The sequence below is a fragment of the Chiloscyllium punctatum genome, chromosome 12, assembly GCF_047496795.1.
Source record: "Chiloscyllium punctatum isolate Juve2018m chromosome 12, sChiPun1.3, whole genome shotgun sequence".
Classification (NCBI taxonomy): domain Eukaryota; kingdom Metazoa; phylum Chordata; class Chondrichthyes; order Orectolobiformes; family Hemiscylliidae; genus Chiloscyllium; species Chiloscyllium punctatum.
This window is the reverse complement of record NC_092750.1, coordinates 26,867,586-26,884,366: the sequence shown is the minus strand read 5'-3', so window position 1 is coordinate 26,884,366 and position 16,781 is coordinate 26,867,586. Positions and strand designations below refer to the sequence as shown.

At 38.9% G+C, this 16,781-nt stretch overlaps 1 protein-coding gene across 4 annotated transcripts in view; it reads left to right on the top strand.

The window, feature by feature from the left end:
* vgll4b (vestigial-like family member 4b) overlaps positions 1–10,758 on the top strand; it is a 110,661-nt gene extending 99,903 nt beyond the window's left edge. For all 4 annotated transcript variants that reach the window (XM_072582171.1, XM_072582172.1, XM_072582170.1 and 1 more), the window contains 2 exons: positions 2,709–2,832; positions 8,355–10,758. In XM_072582171.1, coding sequence (XP_072438272.1) covers positions 2,709–2,832; positions 8,355–8,635 — 405 coding nt within the window. In that variant the 3' untranslated portion in view covers positions 8,636–10,758. The remainder of the gene's footprint in view (positions 1–2,708; positions 2,833–8,354) is intronic.
* The last annotated feature ends 6,023 nt before the right edge of the window (positions 10,759–16,781 follow it).

Sequence of the window (16,781 nt, the reverse complement as noted above, 5' to 3'; positions counted from 1 at the left end):
TACTAAAAATGTTCGAGTAGGGCAGTGTCATTGCTAATATCTTGGCAGGTTCCCTTCCACAAATTTAGTCGTAGGATCAAATTAGTAAACATTTTTCACTCTCAAAAATAGGTGAAGTGAGACCATATTCTGCTTCGCTTTGCTAGATTACAGAAAATTTTAACTGTTCATGAAGTATTTTGGGATGTTTGAGGTTGCAAAAGTTGATACTGGGCTGAAAGTGACTGTGAATTTGTTGTAGAAGATTTGACTAATCAAATTAGCATATAGCATTAATATTTGTTACCAAACTAAAATATTTTAAAGACAGCATAGTCCCTAAACAGAGAGAACAAAGCAGTTGACAGTCAATTCCAGGTATAATTTTGATCTAGTAATTTACTGATGATTCCAAATTGGGTTTGGTATAGGTTCTGGAGAGGCTTCAAGAGGACTTGGACAAGCTAAATAAATAACATAGCAAATGGCATATATTGTGTAGGTAAAAACAATGATTGCAGATGCTGGAAACCAGATTTTGGATTAGTGGTGCTGGAAGAGCACAGCAGTTCAGGCAGTATCCGAGGAGCAGTGAAATCGATGTTTTGGGCAAAAGCCCTTCATCAGGAATAAAGGCAGAGAGCCTGAAGCGTGGAGGGATAAGCTAGAGGAGGGTGGGGATGGGGAGAAAGTAGCATGGAGTACAATAGGTGAGTAGGGGAGGGGATGAAGGTGAGAGGTCAAAGAGGAGGGTGGAGTGGATAGGTGGAAAAGAAGATAGGTAGGTAGGACAAGTCATGGGGACAGTGCTGAACTGGAAGTTTGGAACTAGGGTGAGGTGGGGGAAGGGGAAATGAGGAAACTGTTGAAGTCCACATTGATGCCCTGGGGTTGAAGTGTTCCGAGGTGAAAGATGAGGCGTTCTTCCTCCAGGCATCTGGTGGTTAGGGAGCGGCGGTGAAGGAGGCCCAGGACCTCCATGTCCTCGGCAGAGTGGAAGGGGGAGTTGAAATGTTAGGCCACAGGGCGGTGTGGTTGATGGGTGTCCATGAGTCACTAAAAACTAGAGTGCAGGTGCAACAAGCATTTAGGAAGGCCAGTAGTTGATTGACATTCATTCCAAGGGGACTTGAGCACACACACACAAGATGTCTTTCTGGAGTTGTATACAGACTTGACGAGAACGTACTGGGAATCTTGTGGACAGTCCTTGTAAGGGTGGACATACTTGCTATAAAGGGAGTTCAGTGGTGATTTCATCAGGATAATTTCTAGAATGGCAAAATAGTTATAGGAGTAGAGACTAAGGAAACTGTCTCTATTCACTACACCTATAAAGAATGTGAGGTGATTTCATTGAAACTTAGCAAATTCTTATTGGACGTGACTGAGCGCATGTAGTTAGAACATTTCTCCTGCTGGTAACTCTACGATGAGTGGATATAATCTCAGGATAAGGGGCAGACCATTTTAAGACTGGGATGAGGAAGAATTCCTCTGAGTGGGAAGTCCTTGAAGTTCTCTACATCAGCGGACTGTGGGAACTTAATTGTTGAACAGGTAGTTTCAAGACAAAAATTCTTAGGTTTCTGGAGACTAATGACTTTAAGGGAGAGAGTGTGGGGAGGTGACATTGAGAAGATGATCAGCCAGGATCTGTCATGGTTGGATAACTTTGATAGGCTGAATAGCCTGCTTGTGTTCCTATGCTTTTAATACTATTGGGGTTCGTCTCTGTGGCCTGGCATTCACTCTGTGTTTGTGAGTGGAGACCAGTGGACAATCAGCCTAGCACTTGCTGCTTCCATTGAAGTAAAGTGGAAGTTTCATACTTTCCTGGGAGTCTGTCTTTTGAAAGACAATGCCAGCTGATAAATCAAAGATGTTGGATAATTGCAAAATTATTCCTGGTATTAAAATATAAAAAAGCTTAACATTTCCTCATATTTTAGTACTTTTTAAATTGCTTTACCATTAGTAGATTGATTTGAAGTGCAGTCACTACTAGGTAGGGAAATTGAGACTGTCATCATGTGTTAAGATCCTACAAACAACCGGTTCTTGAGAGAAACCTTAGCCATGATTCAGAGATTTTTTTGCTGATCTTTTAAATCTTGCTATGCCATGTTTTTACATCGATCTGAGGTGGGAATCATGGAAGTCTCAGTTCAAGATTATGTGATTGCACTTCTAACATTACAGCGCAATTTGCCATTCTATCTTATGTGTTCAGCTCCCTGGTGGGACTTAACTTAGTCAAAATATTCCGACTTTGAGCCATGTTGCCACTTGTCAAAAAAAAATATAAAATGTAGCGTATGGATTTTTGAGTACACAATGCAGGCAATGTAAGCCTGACCACTGGGATCCTTGTGTGTACCTTGGGAAACATAGCTTTGAGCTCGAAATTGATTTCGTGGATTATGCACCACTCTAGAGTATTTGTCAGAATTGAATGGATGAATGTTAGGTTGTATGAAGCAGTACTGCCAATGGTATTTATTACATGATCAGATTTCTTTTTTTAAAAACATATACATACACTTAATGGAGAGATCAGTCTTTGCATTGATACGTTATAAATTTGAATTACAAAGCATTACATTCAGAGCTTGAAGAATGTGTGTACTTAAGCATTAATATTAACTGCTATTGCTAAGAAGTAAGCCTTTCACTGATCTTTGGAATTGTACTAATGCACTGTTTTTTTTTCCTTTTTGTCCATTCAGAATCGCCCATCGGTAATTACATGTGCATCTGGTAACAATCGTAACTGCAACCTTTCCCATTGCCCTATTGCTCACAGCAGTTGTGTTCCAGCAATGCCCCTAAACTACAGGAGACCCTCCAATTGTAAGTTACATTTCAGTGATGTTTATGTAAGCAATCTAACTCAATCCAGTCAGGCCCTTAGGGCACTGTTTATATTTTTAAAAAATACAGTACTTACATCCGTATAGATTTCCCTTGATCATTTCAGCTCTTAATCTTCAAGTAAAGGGGCCTCACATAAACAGAAGCGAAGGCTTTTTTTAGTTAAAGTTTTCATGTTTTGCATTTATTAACTCAGTGTAGATTTCATACCAATACTTGTGGCAATTCACAAAATATGTCTGCACTTGACGATATAGAATCTAGTGGCAGCGACATGTAAGAATGCAAATTGCATTTCGCATGGTAAATTTGGACTCTGAATAGACTTAACAATTAGTGACAATATGCTACCGTAGTGCCAAGTGAATATGAATTAACAAAATGGGTTCACTGCAACTGGGCTTCAACTGAAGCCAATGTAGGTCATGAGAAACGATCTTTGATATTTCTCCTGTGAATTTCTGCTTGCAGTGTTGTTTCAGCACACCCACTGTAGAAATAAAATGGTGCTCTCATCAAAATTGAAGTACAATTCAAAATAGTCAGGAAATCATTTTTCTAAGTAGTTTTTCACCCTTGCATAGAAAAGTTTTAACTCCTTGCTTTGTGCGTAGTTCTCTTGTCAGCAAGTTGGATGGCAAAGCGTTGCTAATTGTATACTGCTGCAAATTATAGAAAAAGGCTGATGCTGTCATCTCCCACAGACTGATATCTGGTTACCTGGAGCATTTCTCCATTTTTTTTGATGAAGCATCCTACATTATCAGCAGTGTGAATACTACCTCTTATCTTTTCATGACCATTCTGGCTAGTGAAATAGGGAATTGCTATCCATCTGAATGTTAATACTGCTGTGTGTTACTCATCTATATACATACATTAAGACATTACCCCCAAAAAAGATCTCCTTTTGTTCTTAGCCACTTCCACCATTGTGTTTACCCCTTCATTCTGTTAGTCTCCTCTGCTTTCATTTGTTCTTTTTCCCATTTGTTATCGTGTGTTTCATGTCAGAATCTAATTGTTAATGGATGTGGTCAATTTCAAGATTTTACTTGGGCTCCTCAACACAATTTTAATTTTCATGTTTTGGTGCTTCTCGCTGATATTTACATTCAAGGAGGGAGATCATGTCAACTTAATTTGGGCAATTCAAGTAGTATTACCATGAGCGTAAAATGCAAGTTATTTTCTGCTAATTAGGGGAAAACCTTCTTGAGATTTAATTAAGTTATCAACAGGTTCTTTATTTTAAGAATATTGTATCACTGTGGTTATCAGATCAGAGTATGGTTATATTGCATCATAGTACAGCATAATGGGATGGAATTCTGTCAATCCATTGTAATTTTTAAAAAAAGTCATGTTCTATGTCCACTTGGTCCAGGTTACTCTTATAGTAGTCAGTTTTCAACTTAATTCCTCTGTTTCAATTGGCAGATTTTGACATCGACCTGGTGGCACTGTAGGCCAAAGTATAAAAGTGTCTGGGTTGCATCCAGAGCAAACTTTTTTTGTTATTGTTACATCAGCAGTGTACTCTGGTTTCAGCTAGAGAATCTGAATAAATGGGAAATTCTGATCTAAGTTGGTACAACTTATATAATGAATATTACTTAATTGAGAGCTTAATTTCTTAAATGGATTTTCCAAAATAAGATGCTGTGAAGAAAGTTGGTTGATCTGTGTCTTTAAATTCATTTTCAAAATATTTTGCCTTTTATCACAAAGGCAGCTTGAACTCCTTTTAAATACAAATCTTATAATGTAATGTCTATTATAATGATTTTGTAAATTAATACAAATATTTCTGTTCTAAAATTTTTGAATTGTCTAGTAATTTGAAGAGGTTGTGTTAAATATGAGCAACATGTAGTTAATGTTTTTAGTCAGTTTGTTATGTCCGTTGTAACAAACATACAGACAATTTAGTCACTCAAGCCTGCTCCATCATTCAGTAAAATCATGGCTGATCTGCATTTCAAGTTCCACATTGCCATCTACCTCAATAGTCCTTGATTCCTTTCCCTGACGAGAATATATTCACCTGTGCCTTAAAAATGTTCAATGACCCTGATTGCTCTACCTTCCGAGGTAAAATGTTCCAAAGTACACACCCCTCTGAGAGATAACAATTCTCATCACTATTCTGAAATGGAGACTCCTAATTTTAAAACAGTGGCCCCGAGTTCTGGACTGACCCACAATAGGAAGCATCCATGTTGTCAAGACCATTCAGCATTTTATACAGTTCATCATTCACACCTTGCTCTTCAAAACTCCAGTGAAAACAAGCCCAGTCAGAGTAACCGATGCTTAAAGACAGCCCATTCATTTTAGTAAACTTCTTCTGAACCGTCTTCATTGCATTTGTGTCCTTCCTTAAATAAAGCTATCCAAATGCATGCAGCAGGCATGCTGTAGTCTCACCAATGCCCTGTATAACTAAAGCATAACTTTTATGTTCAGTTCCTCTTGTAATAAGAGGATAACATTCACAAGTTCTACCTGCTTACTAACTTTTTATGGCTAATGCACTAAAACACCAGAATTCAGATTTCTGCAGTTGAACTGTAAGTAATACTCTACTTTTTTGTTTTTATTTTTCCTGCAAAAGTGAACAACTTCACATGTTTTCACCTCCATTTGCCAGATTTTTATCTACTTATTCAATCTATGTGCATCTGTCAGCATCTTCCTTAATGTCATCTTCATAATGTAGCCAACAATAACACAGGTAATTGTATTGAATAACTTCAATGTGTGCTACTAATTCATTTATTTTGTTATAAAAGCCCACAGCACTGCAGGCTTCAGATTAGCAAGTAGGAGCAGCCATTGGGGTTACTACAATGGAGGTGGTCAACACCTGAAAGTAAATGGGCCTTATGTTAGCTACACAGAAGAAAAGTAATGAATGAAAGTATATTTAAAGCTAATACTCGTTGGAACCGAATAAATAAATGGAGTAAAAATAAAAACAAAAATCACCTGCCATCTAGTGTTGAGAAGATAGATTAAAATTAATGCCAGCTTCTGTTGATTTTATTGTCAAGTGTCTCGCATGGACAACAAAATTAGTAAGTGTCAAAAATATACATTGTTACGTGAATTATAATTCATGTGGAAAGAAAAACATAGAAAAAAAATGATAACCAAGTTGCATTTAAAATGTCAATAAACAAAGCAGATCCTGAAACAAATCGCCCAGATGGCACGTTTCTTTGGGGGGGGGGGGGGGGGGGGGGGGGGTTGGGGAGCGAAGATTCTCAAACTCATTTAGTGAAGGATTTTCCTGGGCTAGATTTTCCTGTACCAATCTCAAACAGCAACACCACCAACCTTATCCCACCCTCCCCAACCTCCCAAAAATAAACTACCCTGTGTTGCCAGACCTAACTGTGTCTCAACTTTCCTTTTCTAGACCATATTACCAGTGTTTACAGCTTGGACCGAACCACTTTTTTAAAACTTTATTGTTGGCAAATAATTCCCTCTTCACTCCAAGCCATTAGTGTAGCCATAATCTTCTATCTATCTTTCTCTCTGTTTCTCAAAGCACAGATGGTGAAGCCTCCACCTATTACTAATGCAAGATGACTTAACACTCACGCTGCTGACAACTGTCAGCTTGGTCACAGCCTTAGACTCAAAGTTCCCTCTATCTCTTGCTCCCCACAACACTATTCTTTCTCAGTGCTCCTAGTTAATGCAACCAGTGAATAAAACCCAGACATGGGGACTTCATTCCTTGCTCCAAGGTTGTTGCTCCATTCAAGGACTTCTCCCTAGACCTAGACCAGCCACACTCCCCCAAACTGCCTAGTGCTAGGAATCCCCATCCTACTTTTTTGTCTATTCTTAACTAGGGAGTGATGGACAAGTAGATCTGGCAACATGGGGATGGTGATATGGAATATTATCCTAGCTAAATCTGCCTTTGCAGTTTCTTTATGTCAGAGCTCCCAAAATATCTTCGTGCTCCCAAACCCCAGGCTTTACCTTTTTTTACTGTTTAAACCCTCAGCCCTATTATAGTCCTTCCCTGTGCTAAAATGCCCTGTCTAAATACAGCAAATTATTTTGTACATCTTCATTCATTCTATCAAAATCTTGCAAGATCTACAACCCATACTTACTGAAACCTGTGATTTCATCCCTGGCATTCTTCTCAAGCTTGTGGGTTGTTGTAAGCCTGTACTCTGTCATTAAGCACCTACCTCTAAACTACTGTTGAAAAGCAAATTCTGAATAGATGACTTCTGTTAACCTCTTTAAATTAAACTTGAGAGCTAAATTTGAATATGAGAATAAAGAAGTTTACAATTAAGTTCTCTGACTTGCAGTTTTCATGAATAAATGGACAGCCTCAGAGTCTGATTCCAAAAATTCCAGAGCGCCTTGTTAAAGGGAACACAATTTTGATTTGATCAGTCATCATAACTCAGGGCACTAGTATGTTGCGTAGCAATACCACATTATTGCAGTAACCTATAGTAGATGCTGCAATGCTGTGGAAGATATAACTCTTTTTGCTTATTTCTTTGCTGTCTATGTTGCAGACAAGTGTAAAAGAAAAGGGATCCTGTTTCAAGACCTGTTTTTTAATGTTCATTAGTAAATATTGGTTGCATTATTTTTTTCTCCTGTTTTCTCTCTTCCCTTGTGTTCTGATGACAGTGACTCTTCAAGTATAATAAAATGAGCAGCTGTCTGTTACTTCATACGAGTGCTCAAAAACAGTCAATATGGGTTAGACTTAACTCAAGCATACAGAAATAACACTCTTAACGCCTTCTGGTTTTGAAAAGCTGGTGTGAAATGGAATGCAGCCGGTGGTGATCACCACCTGGGCCTAAGAAACATCCTGATCTCAACGGCAGCCATTTAAAGGAGGTATCACATGGACAGCAGGAGTAGATTTAAGATATTCTGTCCTCCGTCCTCAGATTTGTTTCTCCCTTCATTAGGAAATTTGGTGCAAAATATCATCGCAACTAACATCAGAGCAGCACCAAGTTGAATAAGCTGACTTCTGTTATGAAAATACTGATTTCCAGTTTAGAGCAACAGAATTATTTATAATGAGCAGATGGAAGATGGTTTTGGAATTGTGCTGTTTGTGTTGAAATATTTAGTGTCATTCTGTATTTAGCAAATATGCTTTGTAATAATTTTTTTGTATAAATTAAATCTGATGTTGGTTAACCTGCATCAAAAGTATTAAGGGGTATGGAGCAAAGTTGGATATTTGGAGTTAGCTCACTAATCGATCATGTTCTGGTTGGTTAATAGGTACAGGGAGTTAAATGGCCTACTCCTGTTGCTGTGTAGATGTGTGTGGGACCTAATTAACCATTTATATGTGTTTATTTTCATTATTTTTGATTATGATCAGAGCAAAATTTGAGGAACCGTTACTTTAATTGGGATGATTTCTCCTTGTGTCTCTCTCTCGTATTTTAAATTGTGGATTTTTTTTCCCCCCTCTTCCCCCACAGCCTCCATAACTACTACTACAACTTGTGACCCTGTTGTGGAGGAACACTTTCGTCGAAGTCTTGGAGAGCGGTACAAGCAACCAGAACCTGCGACAAATTCAGTTTCCATCACAGGATCGGTAGACGATCATTTTGCCAAAGCTCTTGGAGAAACATGGCTTCAGATTAAGGCTGCCAAAGATGGTGTTTCCAGCAGCCCTGATTCTGGCTCAAGAAGAGGACAATCCTCACCCTCGTCCCATATGGTCAATCACAATCACTCCCCTTCAGTTGTTTCATGAAGAGTGGACCACGTTGCATTCTGTGCTGAGTGAAATGCATGGTTTGACTGAGCTTGAACACTGCTAAATAAGTGGGAGGGGTATTTTTTTAACTAGACACTTTTGTGTATTTGCTTAGCATTTGCAGAAGGGTGCCCTAAAAAAAATAGCAGGAACTATTCATATAAATTGTATGATGTAGCATCCTTATCTCCTGCCTCAGTTACCAAAGAAACCTCTGATGCAATTCTGCTGCCCCAAAAAGCCATGTTATGATTGGTTGACCCAAACGCTTTGGCCTCTGCTAGTTCCTTTGACTAGAGTGTGTGTGGTTTGCTTACATTGCTTTTCTGTTATGTAATTTTGTACGTTTATATACTTGAAAAGAACTGTATGTCTGATTTGCACTATTGGGGAGTGGTGAGGTTGCTTGCCAACCTTACATCAGATTTTCTTGTTTCATTTAGATGGCAGACTGCTGACAATGAGGGCTTCGTATGATATGTATTGTGCTTTTACAGAGGCAAGATAGCTTTGGAAGGGAAAGTCTCATACAGGTATTAGCCTTTCTCTAGCTTCAGATTACAATTTGTGCTTGGTGCTCACAACTGGACTGCATTTGTTTTCAAAGAACACGGGCATTTTGTTTTCCTTCACCCTTCATCTGTATTTGTCAGCTTGTTCAAATAGATTTGAGAAATGAAGGTCAATAGTGCTTCTATTAAGTAGCTGCATGATTTAAAAAAATAGCTGGTATCTATATTGTATAGGCATAATGAAAAATAATATTAGAGCTTTTTCTTCAGAATTGTAGTTTATTTTCATCAATAACAGTCCTAGATACTTACTGCTGGTACAGTTTTACTCAATGACATTTAAGCATGTATTCACACTGGTAGAAGCCAGCAAAAGAGGATAGCCTCAGGAAAGGCCTGCATATAATATTCAGTAGATTATAAATTCCATGGTACAGGCAGCAATAGCTTTGTTCATGACTGAATAATCAATGCATAAAACCTGCTTAATAAAGTAATAGAGTAGCTCCCATGATGTCTGTGAAATCAGACTAAGATTCACAGCTAAACAAGTCGTGACATTATTTGAAACAAAGAGAAGCATTTGGCTTGGCTTTAATGTGGTAATGAAGATTGTCATGGCTTGTGGAATGCAATTTTAATTTTTTATGCTTATTCTAGTCCTGTGCCAAGGCGTACATTCCTCTAATAGTATACTGCTATTTTGTTTGCTGTATTAATAGCTACTACAACTACTACTAGTAGAGGCAGAGGTACAGAAAGCAGCTGTGTAATGCTTTATAGCTTCCCGATTTAGCCTTTGTCTTTGAGAAAGTCACACATGCCCATACATTCCGTCATCCCAGTAAAAACGTACACATTTCATCGCCACCTTACTGGGTAGTTACCGCTTGTCTGCTTTGGCATTCAGTACCCTACTCTGTAGGAAAATCACTAAATGAACACTTTTTATATAGGTAACTATAAGACCATCATTACGCTGTGCGTAAAGAATGTACAAAAAAAAATTCGTAGGTATTTTTTGAGGAACAATTAATTTGTTAATGATATGTAGCTATTTAATTTTCCCTGTCCTTTTTGTTGTAATCATGCATTTTTTTTTGTTTGGAGAAAAAAGTTGATCTTTTTTGTTTGGTGTAGATTTGTCTGTTATAAGGTAAAAAGTGCAGGAACACAGTTATCTATGAAAACACTGCGTTAGCATTAATAGCCACTAGTTCATTACTGCTACAGGCTACTGAGCATTATAATGGTAGAAGGCTGTAGATGCTGTCTGTGGACTCTATACGTCTGGTTACTTGGCTGTTTTTGTTAATGTGAGACAACTGAACAAGAATACAAACAACAATCCAGGGATTGTGGACTAGTTATAAATTTCGTGGAGACTGCAAAACATTCTAAAATGTATAGACCAGGTTTGTCTACAATTTTTATTACTACAGAGAGCAGAAATGTCTACAGTGTACTTACTGTTAGTTTCAGTTTGTAAATTTGAACTCTATCCCTCTTGTTTGCGGCCTTGTTTCACCCAAAATGGAAAAAAGCTTTTGACAGGCCACTTTTTGTACTTAAAGTAGCCTCAAAGAACAATAAAGTGCTCTTAAATCATTTGTCTCTTGTAATTTTATTGAGATTTGTCACTGGTTCTTTTTTCAGCCAGCAAGGGAGACAGTGACCTAGTGATAATGTCACTGGACTAGCAATCAAGAGGCTTAGATTAATAGGTAAAAACAATGACTGCAGATGCTGGAAACCACACCGCCCTGTGGCCCAACATTTCAACTCTCCCTCCCACTCTGCCGAGGACATGGAGGTCCTGGGCCTCCTTCACCGTCTCTCCCTCACCACCCGACGCCTCGAAGAAGAACGCCTCATCTTCCGCCTCACAACACTTCAACCCCAGGGCATCAATGTGGACTTCAACAGTTTCCTCATTTCTCCTTTCCCCACCCCCCCCCCCCCACCTCACCCCAGTTCCAAACTTCCAGCTCAGCACTGTCCCCATGACTTGTCCTACCTGCCTATCTTTTTTTCCATCTACCCACTCCACCCTCCTCCCTGACCTATCACCTTCATCCCCCTCCCCCACTCACCTATTGTACTCTATGCTACTTTCTCCCCACCCCCACCCTCCTTTCATTTATCTCTTCACCCTTCAGGCACTCTGCCTGTATTCCTGATGAAGGGCTTTTGCCTGGAATGTTGATTTTACTGCTCCTCGGATGCTGCCCGAACTGCTGTGCTTTTCCAGCACCACTAATCCAGGCTTAGATTAATACTCTTAGGATATGTGGTCACATTCCACCATGACTGGAATTTAAATTCACGTAAAATTTCTGGAATAAACAGCTAGTCTCTGTGTTGTGAATTTACCATCAATAGTCATTAAAAACCCCTCTTATTCACTAATATCCATTAGGGAAGGCAATCTGCCATCCTACAAAAAAAGGTAGATGTTTGAGAAACCATTCTGTTGCTTAATGAATGGTTATCTCATCAGTGGGGATATTTGACCTCTTCAGTGGGCTTTGAAAATGACCCCGTTGCGTTTTCACTTGTTTCGGGAGATTCCTGCTGTGGCCAAGTTCTGATCAGAATAGTTGCTTTGGAAGTCTGGTGTCATGACTGAACATAATACATCCTACCCAATAGAGCTGATTTCCTTTTAAAACAAAAAAAAACTATTGAAGTAATAAAACTGAAAAAGTGCTAAATCTTGTTAAATATATGAAATTTAAAGTATACAATAATTATCATGATGGAAATTTCAATTGTCAATTATGCTTTATCATATACTGCTTCCAAGAATTCAGTCACAGATGGAAGGGTGACTGAACCCAGTGATAAAGAGTGACTCATCTTTTCATATTTCCTCCTTTTCACCTCTCAAATAAGAAGTCCAAACTCAAAGAAAATAATAAAAACTGAAGGAATTGTGGGTGCTGTAAATCAGAGACACAAACAGAAATTGCTGGAAAAGTCCAGCAATTCTGGTAGCATCTATGGAGAGAGTCAGCCTTAACGTTTTGGGTTGAGTGATCTTTCCTCAGAACATGAGGTAAAAACAATGACTGCAGATGCTGGAAAGCAAATACTGGATTAGTGGTGCTGGAAGAGCACAGCAGTTCAGGCAGCATCCAACGAGCAGCGAAATCTCTCCATGCTTCAGGCTCACTGCCTTTATTCCTGATGAAGGGCTTTTGCCCGAAACGTCGATTTCGCTGCTCGTTGGATGCTGCCTGAACTGCTGTGCTCTTCCAGCACCACTAATCCAGTATTTCCTCAGAACATGCTGAGGAACGGACTCGACCTGAAATATTCATTTTGATTCTCTCCACAGATGCTGTCAGACCTGTTGAACTTTTCCAACAATTTCTATTTTGTTCAAAGACGCAAAGAGTCATTGGGATATAGGGAAGGGATTGTGACAACCTTGCCTGAAATTTATAATTGCTTCAAAATTGGGCCACCATGTAGACATTCACTATCAGATGAAGGTAGAAAGGAAGAGCAGAATATCATGCAAGAACAGAAAGTGCTAGAATTACTCTGTCTGGCAGCATCGAATTAAATGAACCTAATAAACATTTTTGAGTCGAATATGACCTCTTCATAATTGAGGAAATATAAAATTTATAATATTCGGAGGAAGGGCCACTCCATCTTAAATGTTAACTCTGATTTCTGTCCACAATAATGCCAGACCTAAGATTTTCCAGCAACTTCTGATTCACATTATCCACAGATTTTTTGCTTTTGTTTTTAAGGTCTGTTATAGGCTAGAGGACGGGAGAGATTAATTGGCAAAGGTGTCATGGAACAAAAAACAAAGGGAGTGGTAATGATTAGTGGTAAAGACCATAAATGCATTTATTTTGTTTGTAAATGCTAGAATGATGCAGATACCCTAGCACCAAAATTCAAAGGAGCACATGGCAGAAAGCTGCAGAATTCAGTGAGGAACAGACTACATGATCTGAAATCATTGAAATCAGTGTTGAATCCAGAAGACTGTGAAGTGCCTAAGCAGAGGATGAGCTACTGCTTTTCAAGCATCTGTTGGGATTCACTGGAAAACTGAAACAGACCAAGGACCAAATGTGAGCACAAAAGTAAGATGGTAAATTAAAATGGTAAGCAAGCAGAAATTTGGGGTTACACTTATGGACTGAGTAGAGGTGACAACAGAGCAATCAACCAATTCACATTTGGTCTCCATTGTAAAGTGGACTGCATTGTGAGCTTTGAAGACAGTATACTAATTTGAAAGATATACAAGTAAATGGCTGCTTCAACTTCTACCATATTTCTGTCATATCCTTTTGTTCTTTCCAAACCCCCTCCCCCACCACCTTCAGTTTATAATTCTTTGTTTCCACTCTTCTTCAATACTCAACATGTATCCTAATCGGCTCAAAATGTTGACAGTGCCAGACCTGCTGAGTACTTCCAAACTTTTTTTTAATTTCAGATTTCCACCACTTAGTTGATTTGTTTTTTGCTTTTGTTAAAGCTTATAGAATCTTTTTAAAAATTACTAACATCCTGGTGCGGTCACATTTATTTTATTTGTTCATGGGATATGGGTATTGCTGGCTAATCCAAAATTTATTATCACATATAGGGCACCCTAGGTAAGGATGGTAGATTCACTTTCCTAAAGTACATTAGTGAACACACAGATCTTTTGACAACAATCAACAATGTTACCAGAGCATTAGACTGAGGTTCTAGGTTGCTAGACCAGTGGTATTACTATTATGCCATGTTCATGTATTTTCAATGTGACTGATGCTGTTTTAGGCCCAGATGATATATGCATGCACAAACCTCTGCTGCTGGCCCCATTGATACCATTTTGGTAAGAGCATTCGACTGAGCGTCAGGGCTCAAAAGCAGGAAGTATCCAAAATGGGCAGATCAGGAAATTTGAGCTAATGTCAGCTAATTTATTTCCAAGCTTCATGATCCAATTAATAGCTGGCTTAATCTTTCACACGTTTAACGTGTTCTGCAGCATTAAGGAGCCACGTGTCCTAAGTAAAAGGCTCAACAACTATTTTCAGGTAGTTGCTGGTTGCTGGGGTTTGTAGTAGTGTTTGGGTGCATTGCTATTTAAAGCCTGCTGAAGACTACAGCATTACATGCTGAAAGTCTTGGTTCTGATTGCAAGGCTTCTACTTTGGAGGCAATGGTTTGTACTCCTCTTCGCCTGCAGCCTGACAGGGACACAGTGAGGCTGCAACCACTTTTCAAAGAGGGCTTAAGTGGAGTGGGGTGGGGTTAGGGTGGATGGTTTGCATATGGCAGAGGGTGGGGGCTACACCTCTTGGCGGAATCTGTGTAATGTGCTTTTTAGAGGTAAATTGTATCAATTTTGGTGAGGAACACTGTTTTTGGTGGAGGTACCTCAGTGCAGTACGAGGGTGACATTGCCAGTCCCTGTGCACATTTGCTTGATATTGTGCTGTTGCCTGAAGGGGACAATTTTTTTTGCATCGTGTCCCAGTTTGTCCTGCAGCTTTGCATAAAGGCTAAGGTTCAAGTTCTCTTGCCAGATCTTCATTACTGCTCTCGAGTTGGCAGAGTATCTCTCGTCTTCTCTCCCCTGCTTACTGGAAAGAAGCAGCTGCCCTTCATTAAGAGCTCTTGATAGCAGAATAGCAAGCTACAATAGTGTTGTGGTTATGCTTCGGGACTAAAATGCAGAAAATGAGTGTTCAAATTCCACCATGGAAATGTTAAGGCTTTGATTTTTACTTCAGAAACGTAGAAATTTAGAATTGCTATTAGTAAAATTTATGGATTGCAACAAATTCACTAATCTTCAAAGAAAGAAAAGAGGTAAGGCTGGGTAAAGTCTGGGGTTGATGATTGCTGGCTGGCGATGATGACAGTGCCAACATGAACAAACAAAACCATTCTGTCTGGCTGTCTTTCTTTAGATTGTGGGAAAGAGAGAAGCTCAGAACCTCATCAGTGTGGCTTTGTCACTAACTGGTATCACATCTAAGAAGTCAACAAATCTCAGTCATTGATCACAAATGCAAAATAAGATTGATCTGCAATATCCTTGGACTCTATCTCTTTCTATTCCAAAATTGGATTTTGAGACTGGACTGGAATGAAACATTAAAAAGGTTGCAAAGACAAATAGATATTTTAAACCCTACTATTTCTAGAAAACTGTTTTGACTTTTAGCCTTGATGTCGGAAATAAGCTTGTGTTTTGTGCACCAGTTACTGAAACTTTTCTGCTGTTCTTAAGCTTGATAGTTGGCAAATGCCTTCTGATTAATTGGAGGTGTTGTCCTGGAGAATGCACCATTAATGACTGACAGTCATAACCTTATGAAGAGTCAAAGGGATATACTCATTAGATATAACCAACCCACAGTTGTAAAACTCACAGCAGTGCCCAACATGAGATGCGATTCCACAGTTGGATGCCATTTGCTACATATTACTGTGTGTTTGAAGAATTATGCTGACAACCAATTTACGACTCGGTGTGGCTCACTCACATGTACTGGAAGCTACTGGTCTTGTTGTTGCTTAACCCAAAGAACATACACGCGCAGTATACAACAAACGAGGTGATAGCCAATCTCTGGTTTGTTTCATAGAAAACTGTCTTGACCAATTAGTCAACCTACCTATTTAAAATGTAAAAAAAGTTTAAATCATTAATAGGTACATTGTCCATGGCAGCAGCTCCACCACCCAGAGGGATGACCCTTAAAAACAAACATTTTAAGTATACAAGATGATATGCCCCGGTATGGTCTCATTTGCCAGTAAACTGGTTTGTCCTTCTGAGAAATCAGAATTCACTTGTCAACCAATCAGCGTTCTTCTCTGACAAGAATGTTATTCTTTTGCTTTTGTGCTTCTAATGAAGTTCCCTGATGAATGCAAAATAAGATGTTCTGAGTTTTTTTCCTCAGCAATATTCAATCTGTTAGTTTTTCATTCTTATCCCCAGGTCATGGTTGAAATGCTATTAGAATTTAATCTGACTATTCATTTTCCCTTCCATTTAACCAGCTGCTAATTTTTACCTGAAAACATATACAATGTAAAGTCAGCTGGGTCCAACCTCCAAACTTTAATTTAGAACTAAAATTGCATTTCCTGTGTTTGAAATTGGTGGGTCCATCTCTTGTACAAAGAAAAACCATGCTGGTAAGACACTGGTCCCTTTGGGATTTTTGTTTTCCTATTTTTCTTGGGCTTAGTCTGATAGATATTTACATGCTCATTATGGACTGCAGTGTGTATCAGTTTTGGGATTTATCTTTCTTTTGAATGGAATATTTTTTGAAATTGTTATATTGAATGCTGTGTTTTGAATTAGTGAATTTGCACTGGGTGTTTAAAAGAAGCCATAAGCAAAAGGTGAGTGTTTGCACCAAAGCTAGTTGGGCAAATTTGTGGGATATCTCAAAGTCTATCTCAAACTGACACAATAAGGGCCATGTCTCAGATTCCCAGTGTAATTGTGGAACAGCTAGAGATGTTTTCTTGGAACCAACATTTCAACTAGTAGGGAGATAGTAAATGAAGGCAGGCTAAAACTTATGCAGGATATCTTCACCCGCCAAACCTGAATACTTTGCTGCAAACGCAAG